At 40.4% G+C, this 17,809-nt stretch overlaps 2 protein-coding genes across 2 annotated transcripts; both read right to left on the bottom strand.

Annotated features, from left to right (window-relative positions):
• Nucleotides 1-107: 107 nt before the first annotated feature.
• jam2a (junctional adhesion molecule 2a) lies at nucleotides 108-10,745 on the bottom strand. The gene is made up of 11 exons (XM_035535061.2): nucleotides 10,405-10,745; nucleotides 4,881-4,946; nucleotides 4,648-4,758; nucleotides 4,276-4,425; nucleotides 3,935-4,122; nucleotides 3,404-3,506; nucleotides 3,064-3,171; nucleotides 2,915-2,927; nucleotides 2,308-2,379; nucleotides 1,698-1,731; nucleotides 108-925 (listed from the first exon to the last, which is right to left on the bottom strand). Exons 1-11 carry the CDS (start codon nucleotides 10,445-10,447, stop codon nucleotides 887-889), a joined length of 927 nt encoding a protein of 308 aa, XP_035390954.1. The 5' UTR covers nucleotides 10,448-10,745; the 3' UTR covers nucleotides 108-886.
• A 1,784-nt stretch (nucleotides 10,746-12,529) lies between these two features.
• On the bottom strand, nucleotides 12,530-17,740 carry mrpl39 (mitochondrial ribosomal protein L39). Its single transcript, XM_027005607.3, has 10 exons — nucleotides 17,554-17,740; nucleotides 16,980-17,186; nucleotides 16,301-16,440; nucleotides 15,992-16,091; nucleotides 15,813-15,880; nucleotides 15,466-15,578; nucleotides 14,698-14,763; nucleotides 14,347-14,500; nucleotides 12,788-12,835; nucleotides 12,530-12,682 (listed from the first exon to the last, which is right to left on the bottom strand). The coding sequence occupies exons 1-10, from the start codon at nucleotides 17,588-17,590 to the stop codon at nucleotides 12,605-12,607; spliced, it is 1,011 nt and encodes a 336-aa protein (XP_026861408.2). The 5' UTR covers nucleotides 17,591-17,740; the 3' UTR covers nucleotides 12,530-12,604.
• Between the last annotated feature and the right edge of the window lie 69 nt (nucleotides 17,741-17,809).

Below are 17,809 nucleotides of genomic sequence, written 5' to 3'. Positions count from 1 at the left end.
GGTCTATGGTTGATGGTGTATGTAACCTAGATTTATTTCTCCCTTCAAAGTAAAGCAGTTTTCCAGTCTGTTGCCATCAGAAAAACACAATAATTTGCACTGTAATGTAAAAAAAAAAAATCAACTTTAATAGTACAGCAAATCATTCACTGCTTCATATCCATGCATTCCATTTAGAAGAATACTGCACAGTTAAAATGAAAAAAGGCACAGTTCAAACACATTTTTCATATAAACATCACCCAATAATAGATCGTTCAACTCTTGAACTAACCAGTCACAATGCAGCACTGACTGGTGAAATGATGAGACTCAACATGGTGAGTTAATTTTTGAAAACAGTTCATTTGCAAAACCAGTGAATGTCTCCCTGCTAAGGCACAAAGAATACAGATATCATGTAAATTGAAGTTTGGGCCCAGTTTCCGAAAAGCATTATAGTATTAAGATGCTCAAACGGCCACCTTAAGATGACCTGTATGCTACCACACTTGGGAAGATCACTAACCCAAAGAGTATTACGTGTTCCACCCGTGATCAGCTTTGTGTGTATTAAAACACCAGCAGAGGGCGCCAGTGGGCAACTGAACTGTGCAGCACAAAAGCAAGCCACTGGCCCCCGCTGGGTAGGGTGGAGTGGGGTGGTGGTAAAACAGTAGTAAAATACAGTTTCAGTGATTGAGTGCCACATGGTACTACCATGCAAATGTTCTCAAAGACTGTCAGAAGAGCCTCACAGCAGCAGCAGAGGAGAAGGGAACATGTGCGTTCTGTCCTGGCAAGCTGTCTGTCCATGGTGGCAGCGAGAGCATCAATGAGGCTCAGTCACTCTGGTTCCCATGTTGCCTTTGATGCTGACTGTGTTCAGAGGGAGCATGAAGGCCTCTCAGAGCATAAAGGACTGGGTGTGCTTAAAGTCCTGACTCTGCAAACCAACAGTGTAAGTTTCCAATTTATGGTGCCATCTGTCAGTAATAAGTAGTGTAATAACTAGTATAAATCATGATAAGTGCAGCTGGTGTCATTATGAATAAACATTTGAGTTTTCGGAAACAGCCAGTGACCACACTGGGTAGGAGGTATTACGAGGTATTCAGTAATCTCAAAAGTGTCATGAAGAATCAGCCAAAAAAAATGTCTAGATTTTTTGGTGGTTACTACATTTTGACTGTTGTATTATATCTTGTGTTAAGACCTAATATGGTTAGTTCATTCTTTAGTGCCTATATCGCAATTATGTAATATGATATACTAAAGAATGGGGTCAATACTAAAAATATATCTAAACCTGATTTCTGTAAAAAAAAATTACAATTAAAAAATGAACAGGAATTACTACTACTAATAATACTAATACTAATAGTAATAATAGTTATATAATAGTAATAGTTATAGTCAAGTCAGCTAAATTAGATTTAAATTAGTTAAATCCATTAAAAGACTGGAAATGAAGATCAACTGCTGAATGAATAAAAGTCAAAGAAGCTCATTGTTAAAAATGTCTTGAACAATGAATATCAATTCGTTGTTCATTTGTAGTAAGAAAAGACATGTGCACATCCACTATATATATATATATATATATATATATATATATATATATATATATATATATATATATATAAACCTTTGTAGTTTTAATCATTTGGCTTTGTAGCCAAATTAACAAAACAAGACACTTTACAGTTAATACTCACGTCTTGAGAAGGTGGGCCATAGCCAGCATGGGGGCTGTGAAATAACAAAAAGATATCTTTTTATCATAAATGAAAGTTTAAAATAAATCTGTGAACATTGTTATTATTTTACAGGAAGTAGAAATAAAAGCCAAAGGCACCATCCACACATTAATTTTATAGTTTTCTCTAGAATAAAATATTCCTTTATCTTCCAATTAAAACAAATCCTGGTCTGTATATGTTAATTATTTTTGTTGTCACACACACACACACACACACTTTGATCTGTACTATTAGGCCTTAGCTAATGCCATTTGTCTCAGTCACCCAGCTGTCCTTCAGCCTGCCCCACACTCTGTCTTTGATCAGTGTTTATGTAGAACAGTCTAACACATGGCCTGTATTTAGGGTATTATGTGGTTGTTTTTTTGTCTTTTATCAGGTTTATATTGATATGATTAAGATATTGTGGCTTGTGACTATGGTTCTGTCATGACCACTTTCAACCCTTGGTGTAAATCAAGTCTTTACTACTGTTTTAATACTCTGATCCTGTTCTTCAGCTGTAATGATCATCTAGTGTCTTAATTTGTTTAGTAGATCCTTTCTGTCATTCTCTCTAACTCACATGTCCTCAGTTCTGTTGAGGTTCTGGCTGCTGATGTGAGCCACTCCATGACACTGTGGAATCCAGAATGACCTGCAATAAGGTGCCATGGGATTCATAGCTCAGAGTTAACAGCTGGAGGCCACGGCACACACTGTGCGTCATGCTGGAGGTTACGGAGGTTAGAGCCAGTGAGTGACTTTCATGACAAGATAACAGCACTTGCAAGGAATGGAGGGATTAGCTAGTTGCATGCAAATGTAGAATTATATTCACCAGTCACAAGACAAGTTCAAGGCAGAGTCAGCCAATCACACTACAAAGTCATGCTAAAGTTATCCAATCACGTCAAAGGCTTAGAGCTGTTAGCCAACAAGTTTATCCAGTCTCACTGGTCAATCTCAGTCATTTCTGCAATATGTCCCGGTTCAAAAGTAGTGTACTGAGAATAGGAATTCTTTAGGCCTTAGGCCAGGTATCTATATGTCTAAACTTCTGAATAAACTAATTTTAGTGGTTATGTAAAGTCTAAAATCTCTATCTTGACAGCTGAGCCCCATTAACCAACAAACACATATATACAACCACACACAATCTTCAATGTTTTTGAATGAATTAATATTCTTACCGCCCTCTGTGCCCTACCACGGCGTTATAGTAAGATTAAGACATGGAAATAAAAAGAAAAGACAATTGGTCAATACATTTTCATCTTGTACTGATAAGCACGTCATGACCTACATACACAGGCAGTGGAAACCGTGCTAGCGAACTTACGGCTGAAGTAGCCTTGCCGGTGGGCATAACATGCTCCAAGAGTGCATACTGATATGACCAGACACACTAATACTATCCCAGTTATTACAGCCGGAATGTTTAGGTCATCTGGGAAAAAGAAAGGTCAGGTTGAGGGAAAAGAGAAAGAACATTAGTCCAACACATGGAAAAATAAGATGGAAATGAGCAGAGGTACCAGAATATCTATCATACCCAGTTGGCAAGGATACAGACACCTTGATATAGACTAGTTAACTCTAATGTGTCTCAATGAACCGTTTCTGAAAACCTTCCACTACAGGACTTATATGAATACATATATGCATAAACATACACTCACCGATATTCATATGCTTTCCTACACAGCTTTTTGGCTGTCCAACCCCGTTTCTGGCCTCACAGTGGTACTGTCCTGTGTCAGCTCTGGTAACTGTTAGAAAAGTCTGTTCCAAACAGAGGAACAGGTACAGCATACTGAATTTCTCCAATCTATTTGTCCAATGTGTTGAGAAAGAAATTTTTGACATCCATGGCAAAGGTTGTTAGTGTGTGTGTGTGTCTGCATGTGTGGTGGTGTGTGTGGGGGGGGTGTACACATTCTTACGTGTTTTTGTTTTTTTTTTAAATGTCAGTGTCAGGTCAATATGACAGTATTTATTATTTATTGGGATTATTTCTGCCTGTCAATATTAATCCATCATTATGGCTCTCCAAGTCTGAGTAGGATTTGTTTTGCAACACATATTTAACCAAGGAACTAATTCTTATTAAACACCCATGGTTTGATGGTTCAGTTGTTCATTTAAACATATGCAGCACGCAAACATACATGCCACGATGTAATCAAATATTACAAATCCTTCAGTCTCACCAGAACACCAGTGCGCTGGTTGACAGTGTAACTGGCATTGGCTTGGCGTGGGGGTACCAGTGGCTTCCTGTCCTTGTACCAGAAGTATTCAGCAGGCGGGATGCTGATCTGGTCACTGCAGCGGAGCTCCACCCGTGATGCTGTTAGTGCTGAGCTGGGGATGTCACAGGTTGGGGTGTGTGGTGGGACTGTAGTCAGAGAAACAGAGACGGACTGATGAGAATACAACCAACCACGGAATGGCAATGCGATGTGATGACTATTAACTGGTGTCAGTTGGCTTTCTGAAGAGCAAACTGTTGAGCAAGAATTGGGAGTAGGAGAAGAGAACGGTTCCCTACCCAACACCTTGAGCGTGACGTTGGTCTCGCCCAGCATGACTGAGTCGAGGTGGGCGCTGACTTCACAGCGGTACTGTCCTGCATCCTTCAGTGTCACCTTGCGCAGTGTTACCGTAGCCCCTTCAATCTTGGCACGTGCCTTAAATGGTCCTGTGAAGACAGAAGCCTGTGAATGGATAATTAAGTAAAATAGGAGGATTATGGGGATATATCAGTCCACTCTCAAGTAGCATTCCAAAGCTGAGAGTCCTCCATGGGTGTTGGCCCCATTAGTGGAATTCTGCCAGTTTTGGTGGATTTATCCTTTATTGTAACTGGAGCATGAACAGTAGTTAGTGTCATATTTAGAAGTGGGTCATAAATAATACTCACCTCTGAAATTGCCATTAAAGTAAACAAAGGACACTTCCTTATCTTTCTTCTTCCACTCGATGCGAGGATTTTGATCTTTTTCCGTCTTAAACTCACACGAGAGCACAGCATCTGGACCGAGAAATAAGGGAACTCAAAAGTTAGCCAATCATCCACCCCTGTTGGTGGTAACTGAATAGATAGACGTGGTAGATATCATATGGTACCTTGTTTGCCCCTCAAATTTCACTTACCTGAATTCTCCTGCACTTCTACTCTGGGTCTGGAGGTGGTGACGGTGACTGCCACAATGGGGAAACCTGATGGTAAGGTGATCAGAGGGAGGTTTGGTCACATGGCGACACCAGGTTTGCCTTTACAACTTTTTGGGTTCTTTTGGCACAAAGGCTGATGATTTGACAAATTGACCACTTGCTAAGTTTTAACTATTCCTTCCTAACTTCCTAACTTGATATAAAACTGCTGTGGACTAAAGTGCAGGAATGTGCTACCCTTTTGATAATGACGTACTTGTGTGAAAATATAACCTGTTGGTGTGTACCCAATTCATAGCCAAACATCCTGATTCCCAGTTCTAATTAACTCAAAAATAATGTTAGGTTTGGAAACTTCCTCTGCTTCCCTAAAAGGAAGGGCCAGTCCTATTACAAAGCCATAACAGGCAAGGTTTTCTAAAAAGTCAGTCTACCAAAAATATATATAAATCAGATGTAAATATATCACCTATGACCTCTATACTGAGAAAACAGTGGCATGATTAACTTTCATTACACAGAATTCTAACTTCCTGTCAGGAACAGGAAACAGGTGCAGCCCTTCCTCTTCATGATTGTGTCCGTGCATGACAACTATTGTTTGTCATCCTGTTTCTCTCCCAAGGCCAGTGATTACATCAAGCCACATCATCACATCATTAATTATTTATTTGCTTCAAAATTATATTATGTAAATATTCTAAATGCAACTATAAATAATACATAAACTGCATGCAAACCATTGTAGCTCTGTTGAATTCTATTTATCTGTATTTATTTATTTAACTGTAGAAATAAATTGCTATCTCCTTCTTTAGAGATACGGAAGCACATGAGTGTTTCGGAGAATATAGAGAAAGAAAAAATTATTTCAGAAACTACAAGAAGCACTGTCATGGACAACATAATATATGGGAACACTGTGAGATTTAATCCTTGTCTGTAGTTGGGCTATTGCTCTTTATTTACAAACACCAGAAATTTAATCAGACTAGAGGAAACAATTCTTTCAATTTTTTGAAAGAAATTTTTTCTGAATGAGTTCAGAGTGCAGCCTATTTCAGGAGTCCAACATCCTTTCAGAAAATGTTTGTAGCCATCACTCCACCAAACCTCCCAGACACACTGTGTAAATCCATGGACAGACAGATCATGTAGTTTCTGGTATTGTTTCCTGCTCCTGACTCCAGTCTCACTTTCAACACCGTTTAAAAACTTGAGCACAGAAAAACAGGCAGATGCATTCACTAAATGATATTTTCCTAGGTGGAGACCAGCAGATGCAATTTCAGTCCAAAAATCTATTCACAACTGCAATTTTCAGCACAACAGAATTGTGGCCATTGTATTTCGTGTTACATTCACATTCAGTTTGGGTACCTCTAATAATAAATCAGATTTTGGATTTGCAGTTAAGGAAGTGATCTACAAGACATAAATGCTACTGTTGTTAGTTCTAGACACTACCCTACTAGTGTGGAGTGGGTCTGCTACTATGACAGCCAGGGTTTTCCTTCCCTTACCCTCGATTGGACATCTGTGCTGAACAGCAAGTGTCAGAGGTCAGAGGTCATGTAAAGGAGCACTTGTTGGATCAGTTGGTACTAGAAATGGATTTCACATCTGAAGATGTTCATAAGCTCAGGTTGATGTGTTCAGTGTCAAGCATGCAGTTTTTCAAAGAATATCCTTCTATAAAATGTGACAGTTAATGAGTAGTTGGGCTCATCATTACTCATGTATCATCTTACATTATATATATATATATATATATATATATATAGTCAGTAAAGAATAATGTAATATAGAGAAGTGTAATCACCACACTCGCTCTATATATCTTATATATCACCATCACGCATTCTATATAGATTATATTTAATTACACAGTTTAAACAAAAAAGGAAAGCATATTTGCAAAAAAAAACCCTTTTTAAAACAAGGTCATTCTTCATTTCAGCAAAAGCAGTAGTTTGAGACCTGCAGGAGAGACTTGGATTCTCACTGCAAGTTGCACGGCACAACTGTAAACTTTTACCAACTGACCTAAATGCACATGTGCCATTGTGGACTGAATGTTTCACCACAGACACCTACATATCAGCTATATTCCATAAGTGTGGCAAAAATAGAAGATACAGAGCAAATGAGAACTGTTCCAAATTTTTCCAGTATCTGTGTTATTACAGTGTAGTGACATTCTCTGAGATATAGAGGCATATGTAGCAGAGCACAGATTTCTCACCTGTTACACACCTCAGGCCTGCCTTTCTCCTAATCCCATCATCACCTGCATTATAGGCAAAGGTTTCCATTTTGAACTGTTCTAGGACCAGCCTATATATAATTTATATATATAATAACATTGACCCTCAAAACTGGTCTCAGAACTGAAGCAAAGTGAATTCCCTCCACGCACTTTATCAGCACAGCTGTGCGACCAGCACGGCCTTGCAGCAAGCATGTTATCACCTCACTTTCCTACTGAGGACCATTGTTACCAACGCTGGCTGGGGCAAAGGTGAGAGGGGAGAGGCAAATGAGACACAAATGAGACACAAGGCCTGGCTGTGTCTACTTTGATGGAAGCCATCCAGAGAACTCAGCGCAGTCTGATAAGAAAGCAGTGAGAACAAGTCTGAGGTGCCGTCCACACATCCTCCCAATGTTACCGTTTAAACTGTGACAGCCCTCCACGCATACACACCCGCACGTGTGTCCACACACACACACACACACACACACACCCACACACTCCTGTCACACCAAAGGCACTGAAAGAACTAAGTCAGCATAGAAACATGCTGGGAGCAAAGTAATAGTTTGCACATTGCTTGCAGTGATGGATAAGGTCACAGAGTTAAAGCTCTGGAAACATTCTTCCATGTACATGACTGGCTCCATGAAAACAAGCAACCTATGAAAATCCTAAAGGATATTTAATATATCCTGCACAATGCATTGGACAGTTCTTAACCCGATTTTAGAAGTTTCAGCAATCTCCTTAGATGTTTTCTCTGTTTTATGCATGCCAATAATTTAACCCTTCTGAAACAGATTAACATCTTTTCCATGACCACAGGATGTGTCTTTCGACATGGTTGTTTAACAAATGAGAAGCTACTCACTGCATCAGTTAGGGTTAAATAACTTGTTGCCAACTGAAACATAAACACCCATGCAGTAATTATCCAATGGGAGGCTCTTACCTATTTGCTTAGTTAAATCCAGGTGGTGACCTTTTTTTTGGCCAGGCAGTGTATGCAGCTGTCAAAAACTGTGAGGAGCTGAATTATAAGGGTTTTATTAGGTTGTGGTAGCCATTTAATACTGTCTGACAGCAGAGATTAATTTGTCCATTTGTTAATCTGATCTCTATAGACTCTATGCATTCTAAATTGGATTTTGATGTTAGTGGACTTAGACTGTATTCTATACTGCAGTAACATTTATGTCAAATATAGATAACCTTTAATTTTTCAATCAGATGGAAATACTTTGTCATTGAAAATTTAAAATATTCATGTATAAGTCATAAAGCAAGTGGAAGGAAACCTGTTTGAATTCAAGTTGACAAGTGTGGCATTTGTGAGTGGTGTGTGTGTGAAAGAGAGATACAGAGAGAGAGATAGACAGAGTGAGAGAGAGAGAAAGAGAGAGGGGCAGAGAGAGAGATAGACAGAGTGAGAGAGAGAGAAAGAGAGAGATACAGAGAGAGAGATAGACAGAGTGAGAGAGAGAGAAAGAGAGAGGGGCAGAGAGAGAGATAGACAGAGTGAGAGAGAGAGAAAGAGAGAGGGGCAGAGAGTGAGATAGACAGAGTGAGAGAGAGAGAAAGAGAGAGATATAGAGAGAGAGATAGACAGAGTGAGAGAGAGAGAAAGAGAGAGGGGCAGAGAGAGAGATAGACAGAGTGAGAGAGAGAGAAAGAGAGAGATACAGAGAGAGAAAGAGAGAACAAAGCTTCTCTGTGCATGTAATTCTGCACTGCCCAGAGGGAACAGCTGGCTCAGCCGGGTGACTCTGGCACAGAGAGCCCCACCTTCACACACACACTCACTCTCTCACACACACATACACTCACACACACACACACACACACACACACACACACACACACTCACACACACACTCACACACTCACACACACACACACACACACACACACACACACGCACTCACACACTCACACACACACACACTCACACTCACACACACACACTCACACACGCACACACACACACACACACTCACACACACACACACTCACACACACTCACACACACACTCACACACACACACACTCACACACGCACACACTCACACACGCGCACACACACACACACTCACACACACACACTCACACACACTCACACACACACTCACACACACACACACTCACACACACACACACACACTCACACACACACACACACACACTCACACACACACACACTCACACACACTCACACACACACACACTCACACACACACACTCACACACACACACACAAACCAAACAATTCAACAGTAAACCACTTTATCTCTATCACACTTGTAATAATCAGAGCATAAAAACTGAACACTGAGTTTCAAACACATCACACCGTCCTAAACAATAAAAATGAAAGGGCTCATATAAAGATCACAACCCAGATGTAGAGACCCCACAAACAAAGCATAATCAGCCAAGCACTGCCAGAACTACCATAACAAAAGGCATTACCAGTTTCTTAAGCTTTAGAACCATTATAAGACAGCACCAAAAAAAAAAAAACGTCATCGCCTGATATTGCATTGTGATTAGAATGCACACCACAAGAATAACAAACAACAATAAATAAATAAAAATTAAAAACTGACTGATAAGGTCAGCTTTGATCGCAATCAATCACGTACTGACAGCATCACAGACAGCCATCAACTAAGACCACTGTTATAAAGCGTTCTTTTTTTTTTCGTAGATAAACTCGACTGCTCTTTTCCTTTTGCCAAAATTGATTCGCGGTCCTGTGATAACGGGAATGGAAGTTGTCAGCATGTCAGGTAAATGTAATTTTTTGAGGTCGTGTGTGTGAGACCGCAATACACCCGTTTTCCTTTATCTGTGCTGTCCTTCGCGCCCCAAATCGTTTTTACCCACATGAAAAACTTGAGATAATCTATACCCTTTATCAAAAATGCGTGCGATGGCAGCAATATTATGTAGTATAATTTTCTTTATACGATTGTTCCAGATTACTGCATTCTAAACATGTACTTACAAATGGAAACGGCGCGAGAACAATCAAACTTTTCTGTACTGTGTTTAGGATTTTAGATGATGTCTCCTGAATAACTGCTACTAGAATACCTGCTCTGCTTTTCCCTAAACACCGTCCCAAAACACACACACACACACACACACACACACACACACACACACACACACACAAGTAGCCTAATCCCATTCCCAAATTAGACAATAAACCCGAAGAAGATAAAAATGGGGCAAAGTACTCACTTTGCATCAACAGCGGTAAAACCACGAGAAGAAAAAGAAGCATTTTGACCTAATTTAATTGCAGATTCGCAATTAGCCTGTTAACCCTTGAAGCACAACAGGACAATGAAAGTCCGGCCCAGTCCAAGTAAGAGTTCACAACGATATGTTGATCTCCTAATAGGCGTCTGTGTTTACACCAGGGGCGTCCTTTAATCAGAAGCGCGACTTGCGCTTTCTTGCGTCACGTACGTGCGCATTCTTGCGTCTCACCCTGAGTGCTGCGCTTCGCGTTTTCTTTGGCATAATGGTTCTAGCATGGCTGAAACGCGTAATTTATCTTCAATGGTGCCCCGTTGGTTTTACCTGTCCTCTCTGGTGTAATAGGCAAGCTGCGAAAGAGCGAAAGGCAAAAAGGGAATTTCCAAGAGCGCTCCGCACTGTCCTCGAAGCGCACGACAATACGTTTCTACTGTTATTATCGATTGAAAGTACAAACACAATCGTGAAAGTACAAGACAAATGTATATGATTTTAAATAATAATAATAAATGTTATAACGATACTACTACTACTACTACTACTACTACAATAATAACCAATAATAATAATAATAATAATAATAATAATACGCGTTTGCGGCTCACAGAGTCAAAGAAAGCGAAGGATGTGCATAAACCTATAAAATTAACAATACGAATACATTCGAATGCAACTAAATTGATCAAGCAAAATAGGACCCCCCGAATAGTTTTGTTCCCCCCCCCCCCCGTGTCAAGATCCTATGAAAAGGTCTTTCAATGCTAATTCATTTTTTCTTTTCATACTTCGAAAGGATTAGAGCCTGCTTTTGTGAAATACCAAAATTATCCGCTTATTTGCTATCATATTCATGTGACGCCACAGTCATGTTGCTGAAATGTTGAGATTTTTGAAGGCACAGAGGTGAACTAAAGTTCGCTTTGTCACGTTCTAAAGCAGATTATTCCTTCGAAACTACTTACGAAACCCGAACGACGCCCATCTGTTAAAACTACATGCAGCATCTTTTGACTTTATGTTAATGTGTAGGCTAATTACATAATACAAATGTAATCGAAACCAGACCATATCAAACAATAACGGACAGAACAATACAAACTAATAAATCGTGTAAAATCGCTTTTATAGTAAACTATGCTGCAGGTGAGTGCTCGAAGTCGGTAAATGTCGGTGAGTTATGATAAATTAGCGCAAGAAAGCGCGTATTGCTCACATCACTCTTGGTGCACAACCGAAACTGGTAACGATGGATGTCATAACACTGTGATCGTGTTTGGCGCTCTTATGCACAGAGGGTGGTACTGGTGGTATATGCGGGCACGGTCAAAAACATCTCTGCTGGCCCGATAACAAGCAAAAGCAACCCATTTGTCTCGAGGAGGGAATGGCCGGATCTTTTTACGCGCCCGCGGCTGTTGGGGTAACGCGAGGGGTAAAGTTTGAGCGGAGAGAACAGCTGTGCTATAGATCCATACAGCGCAAGCATGCAGCACATTAAACTGCCTAGAGTAAAATCGACTCTCTTCACGCAGAAGCGCGTTATAATAAACTAAACGAAACTAAACTAAATTATGACAGCCCGGGTATTTTATGACAAAGCAGAAGACGCCGTTGGTCCGAACGTAAAATGCAGCTACAAAAGGTTTTAGATGTGTGATGGATTAATATAATTATGGAATGGCAACTTGTCATCTGGCGTGGTATTTAAATCCTTGGGCAGTGCTCCTTGCACCTGTCCTGAAATGACAGACATGGCAGTTGCTGTGACCATGACAGTCACACAACACAGCCTTTGTCTCTGCCCAGCCAAAGTGCTGACCACTTACTTACACTCTTGCTTTCTCACATACCTCCAGCTGACATGGCTGGACATGCAATACACCAACACACCCTACTGATGCTCTTCTCTAATCACACACATATGACCCCCCCCCCCCCCCCATGGGTTTCATGTTACATGATCTCATGTGCTGATGTTATCAACAAATTAGTTATGGAAGACGTTTGGTTGAACTTGGTTGTCAAAACACAACCAATCAAAACTTTCATATTTTCCCCACTGCACAGTAGACATGTACTTCAAATCAGCGCACTAAAACCAACATTTACAGCTTGGCATGCGCTTTATTGAACAATATGATACAAAGTTATTTGCACTAGGATTGATGATTGCAAGTCACTAAGAAGAAGGGGGAATGGCTTCTGGAGTTTGCGGTGTGGTCACAGGTTCACTGTCTGCAGATGAGGGCATTTCCACCTGCAAAACAGAAGCAGCCAATAGGACAGCACGAAGCGGTCTTAAGAGTGGAACAGGTTGCTGATGGGTTACAGGTCCACGTATTTACCCAGTGTGACGTCTTACCAGTTTCTCAGCTCTTTGCCTCAGCCTTCTCCACACTGTATGATGAGCCTTTAGAAAATGGAAGAAAAGAAATACAGGTTAACGAGACCCATCTTCATGGGTAATTAGATACCTGCCTGTATTGCTAAATATTTTGGGACAGTGGAGTCAACATTGTAATTTATGCAATTCTGAATCAGTATAAACAAGAAAACAAATGAGATGAATAGCAAGGGACATTTTGTAATAAAAGCACCTGTGTAGGCCATTCACACTACAGTAACAAGAATTATGAAACCTTTTTCAGTAGTATAAAAGTTTAAAAGTAGTGAAAAAGCTGGCATTTTTTTCAGTATATAACAGAAAAGACAAAACTTTACTCTGAGAAAACACAAACTTTACTTCCTCCGAACCTTTTTTTTAGCAATTATGAATCTGACAGGATGACTTGGGAACATTTCTCATTCCACTTTTATTCAATCTGCATATGCTCCCATCAGGCCTAATTCTACATCATTCCTTAGCACATGGACACAGATACACAATTCTGGTCCATGTTTGGAGCTCACTTTTATTCAATCTGTATATGCTCCCATCAGGCCTAATTCTACATCATCCCTTAGCACATGGACACAGATACACAATTCTGGTCCAATAGACAATCCTGGTCTACATACTGCATGAAACAGAATTCCTTCAATGAAAATAAGACAAAACAGAGGTTATGACATCTGGAATTAGAGAGGACTGTCAAAATTAGTGCACATCTAGAATCCAAGGATCTAAAAATTAAAGACCTAGTCAGAAATCACAGAGTTCTAACACACTCAAATCTCACCTTCATTATCAAACACTGACCAAAAATGCCTTCACCACAGCCTTCAACTATCTTAAAAACATCATTAGAATCAAAGGCTTAAATGTTCCAACAAGACCTCATGCATGTCTTCATGTCTAGCTGGGTTGACTACTTTAACCCCATCTAAACTGGAGTTCACAAACAAACATTCAAGAGCTACAGCAGATCCAAAATGCTGAAATCCAGAATACACTTCTGTAGTACACTACCAGTAAGCTTAAAGAGTGTAAGTCTAGTAGGTCTCTTAGATTCATTGATATGGGTGAGCTAATGAAGCTCAGAATTCCAACTAAACATGCTGAAGTAGCATTTAGATTTAACTCCATGCACAACTGGAACCAACTTTCAGAACTTAGATGTGCCCCAATTTCAATGTTTAAATCCAGGTTAGAAACCTTTGTTTTCCTGTGCCTATAATTGATCTTGCACACTTTATTTCTGCCTCAGTCTAAGTATTACACTTTTAACTTTTATAAGTCTTTTATTCCATTTTATTTCCATCTTTTTAATTAATTTCATTATTCAAATTTTATATATATATATATATATATATATATATATATATATATATATATATATATATATATATATATATATATATCTCTCTCTCTATATACCTTGAATTGCCTCATGTATAAAATGTGCTACATACATAAGCCTGCCTTTCTTTGCTTAAAGTCCCATTCACTCACTCACATCCACCACCACTGTTTCTCATTACCGTAAGGTTCACAGGCAGTGAGAGTCCTTGAGCCCTGCGCTGTAAGCCCCACTGCCCTTCTCCCACTGCATGGAGTGCTGTTACCTCATACTGACAGCACAGACCTGTTCTGGCCACCAGGGGGCCACCAGACAGCATCACATGCTGCCCACACCTGGAAGACAGCAGGACATCATATCAGAGATAGATGATTTGTTTGGCTCGGATATGAGCGCTCAGAAAATTAGTGATGTACATGAGGATATGTTGGAGCATTTATGAATATGGGTACATTTGGAGACACATGTATGGTACACTCTGTGTGTGTGTGTGTGTGTGTGTGTGTGTGTGTGTCTGTGTCTGTGCACTGACCTGTATAGGGACACTACGCCATTAGGACTATGAGCAGCGATTTCCTCCACTTCTTCTTGTTTACATCTGAATGGTGATACAATATTTACACTTATATGGCATGTGGTAAAGTAGCTTTACATAGGAGGAAGCTTTTCTTTTCAATTAAACACGGTCACGAAATTATCTTTGCATATCTGCAATCTCTGTGTTGCATGGATTATTATTATCATCATCATCATCAAGTTGCATTTATATAGCGCCTTTCTCAAACTCAAGATAGCATTACAAATATCACAAATATTTTTTTACTAGCTAAAATGTGAAAAATACATAATCAAAAGCAAAAAGGATGAAAATTTAACAGTCTTTACTCAAGATAGAACAGCCTCAATGAAATCATCTATGAAATATCAAATGGCTATCAACAGTCACTGTTTCAGTAACAGGTCATTTTGTTTCCATAACTGCATAAACTGAGATAATGAAAGAGATATTCTTCTGCAACTCAGAGATGAACATGAGGAATTTTGTGAATTCCATACCTCTGAATCTAACTGGCTAGCACCATACATCAGAAAGTGGCACCAAATGCATAAAACTTTGGTGACAATTTACTTCTCTGGTTAAAAACCTTTGACCTGTACTTAAAGAGCAGTACTCATTTGCAATGGTGCTGTACATCCACGTTATACTGTCCCATTCACTAAATTAAGCCAGCCACCTTAAAGCAAGAAGGATACAGCACCGTGTGTCCTAACTGGCCCCTACTCAGAGTGAAAGTAGTACCTGCTGTGGGAGAAGATCTCCAGAGCTACAGGGGGTGCCACCTCCAGAGGCTCCCAGGGCAAGTCTTTATGAATGAGCTGCTGAGCATCACGGGTTAAGGAGCGCAGGTTCTCCTGGGGGTCAGGCCGTGCCCGTTACAGAAATGCACCAAAACAATTCCCACATGCAGTTGTGAAGAACAGACTGTATTAAGCTGTAGCCATTTCTTGCAGCAATATAATCAATAGCACATATCAAAAATGTAAATGAGATGCAAATGCCACTTTCTTTTTAATATCCCTATTAAAACAGGACTCATAAAACATACTCTTGGTTAACCCTTGCATATAAGGGATGAGCAGACTGACCTCTGAGGGGCTCCAGGAATCGAGGCGAGGGTCCAGCACCAGATCACAGCAGAAGGCACCCGCAGAGACTAAAGACAAAGCAAGGCAAAACAGGCATATAAGCTAACATCAGGCTTTGCATGTGGATGCGCAGTAGGAGACATGAAGATGGCAGTCACTCTGTGACTGTGATTCTACACCTGGCACTTCCAGAACATTCAGCAACTCCACGCTGTATTCCTCTTTAAAGGCATCGTCAAGCACCTGGCCCAGCAAGGATGCACAGGAGCGCCAAAATGCCTACCACATACACACACACACACACACACACACCTCAATTTATCAGGACGGAACAGGAATGGATCCATCATGTACCTTAAAAAAAAAGTGCTGTGTGGATGCATAACTGTTTTCTCTACAATAAGTCTCATCACTGACTATGAGTTTCAGCTTGAATCGAATGGTTCCATGGTCGAGATAGCTCATTCGCAGAGATGTTGCCAACAGACCTGGTTGACGAGTTGAGGGTCGACATCTTTGAATGTGAGGAGGCGGAGGATGCAGGAGCGGGTGAGGGGTCGATGCAAGTGCCACAGCTCACCGTCAACCAGGGCGAGAGCTGCACTGGACACATGCCACTCCGTCAGGTCTGACGGGAAAGAAGGAATGAGAGCGAGAGAGAGAGAGAGAGAGAGAGAGAGAGAGAGAGAGAGAATTAAACTAAACTAATAAAATACCTCAAATTGTGCAACTGTCCAATGTTCTGGTAGAGCAGGTAAAGCAAGGTGCAAGTAATACAAAAGTCATTCCCAAGGAGTGCATACTCTCACCTTGATAAACATGTAAATCACTCTGGACAAGAGCATTTGACAAATACCGCGAATGTAAAAACACCCAAGTTTTGAGAATACTACTGTTAAATAAACACAATTCTAATCCCCTCCCAGCAGTTACCACTAAGAATGGCCAAATCAAAGCACCTGTGTTTTATTTGTATCTTACTGCATAGAAGACGCTGGTGATGGTTATTCAAATCAAATATGACAAATCCATGTTCTCTCATGCTGCATACAACATTACTGATTTTACTTACAAATGTAAATGTTAAAAAATTCCACACAACAAACATAAGGATGCACTTTGACGTGGGGCAAACCGCAAAAAAAGCTAATGTAAACGTTTACTCACGCTTTGCACAGCTGTGCGGGGTAGACACCCCCTTGTTCATAACCAGACGCGTCCCCTGGAGTCCAGGCCCCTGCATGGCCACCTCTATCTTCTCTATGCGTGGGTAGAGGGACCGCTGACGATTCTGCTCTTTGGAAAACAGAGCGCTCCGCCAGCTGCGTAGCTCTGCCGCTGACAGACGCTCAGCTGCTGCGCTAGATGCCAGACCTGCGAGAAAGCACCATATGAAATTATGCTACTGAAAATACATGAATATGCTTAACCTTTTGCTTAACCTAGACAGCAATATCTAGCTATGTTGGTAGTCAACTGTCGGTACTGAAGCACAAGTGACAACAAGGTACCTAGCCAGCTAACTAGACAACTTCAATAACAGGGGCACCTCGTAATTCAAACCAAATATCAAAAGTGAATGTTACGTAACATTTCACATAACACATAAATATGAATATGTCAGTGCAAATTCAAATGTGAAAGAGATACTGTCTACGCTTACTAGAAATGCATTAACTAAGCCAAGGTCAGCAGCCTGGGCAATCACATTTGCGCGCGACTGAAATTAGGAGAGACTTACGGCGCTGGACCATTTGGCAAACTTTACGACATGCCATAGCTCTTAAAGCTGCTCGAGCTCACTGGTGTTTGGAACAGTTGGGTATAATAAAAAAAAATATTAATTTTACAAAAGAAACTAATACAGCTGAGTATCCAGCCAGCTAGTTAGCAACGCACAGCAAGGTCCATGCTTCGACTTCCGCTGAAGGTCCACCGTTATAATAACTCCGTGTCCACACAGTCTTTATGTTCCGAATTAGTACCGGCACTCCTTT

The sequence above is a fragment of the Electrophorus electricus genome, chromosome 18 (assembly GCF_041902795.1).
Source record: "Electrophorus electricus isolate QZ-2024a chromosome 18, ASM4190279v1, whole genome shotgun sequence".
Taxonomy (NCBI): Eukaryota; Metazoa; Chordata; class Actinopteri; order Gymnotiformes; family Gymnotidae; genus Electrophorus; species Electrophorus electricus.
Note: the sequence above shows the minus strand (reverse complement) of the source record. Positions and strands in the feature narration are given on the sequence as shown.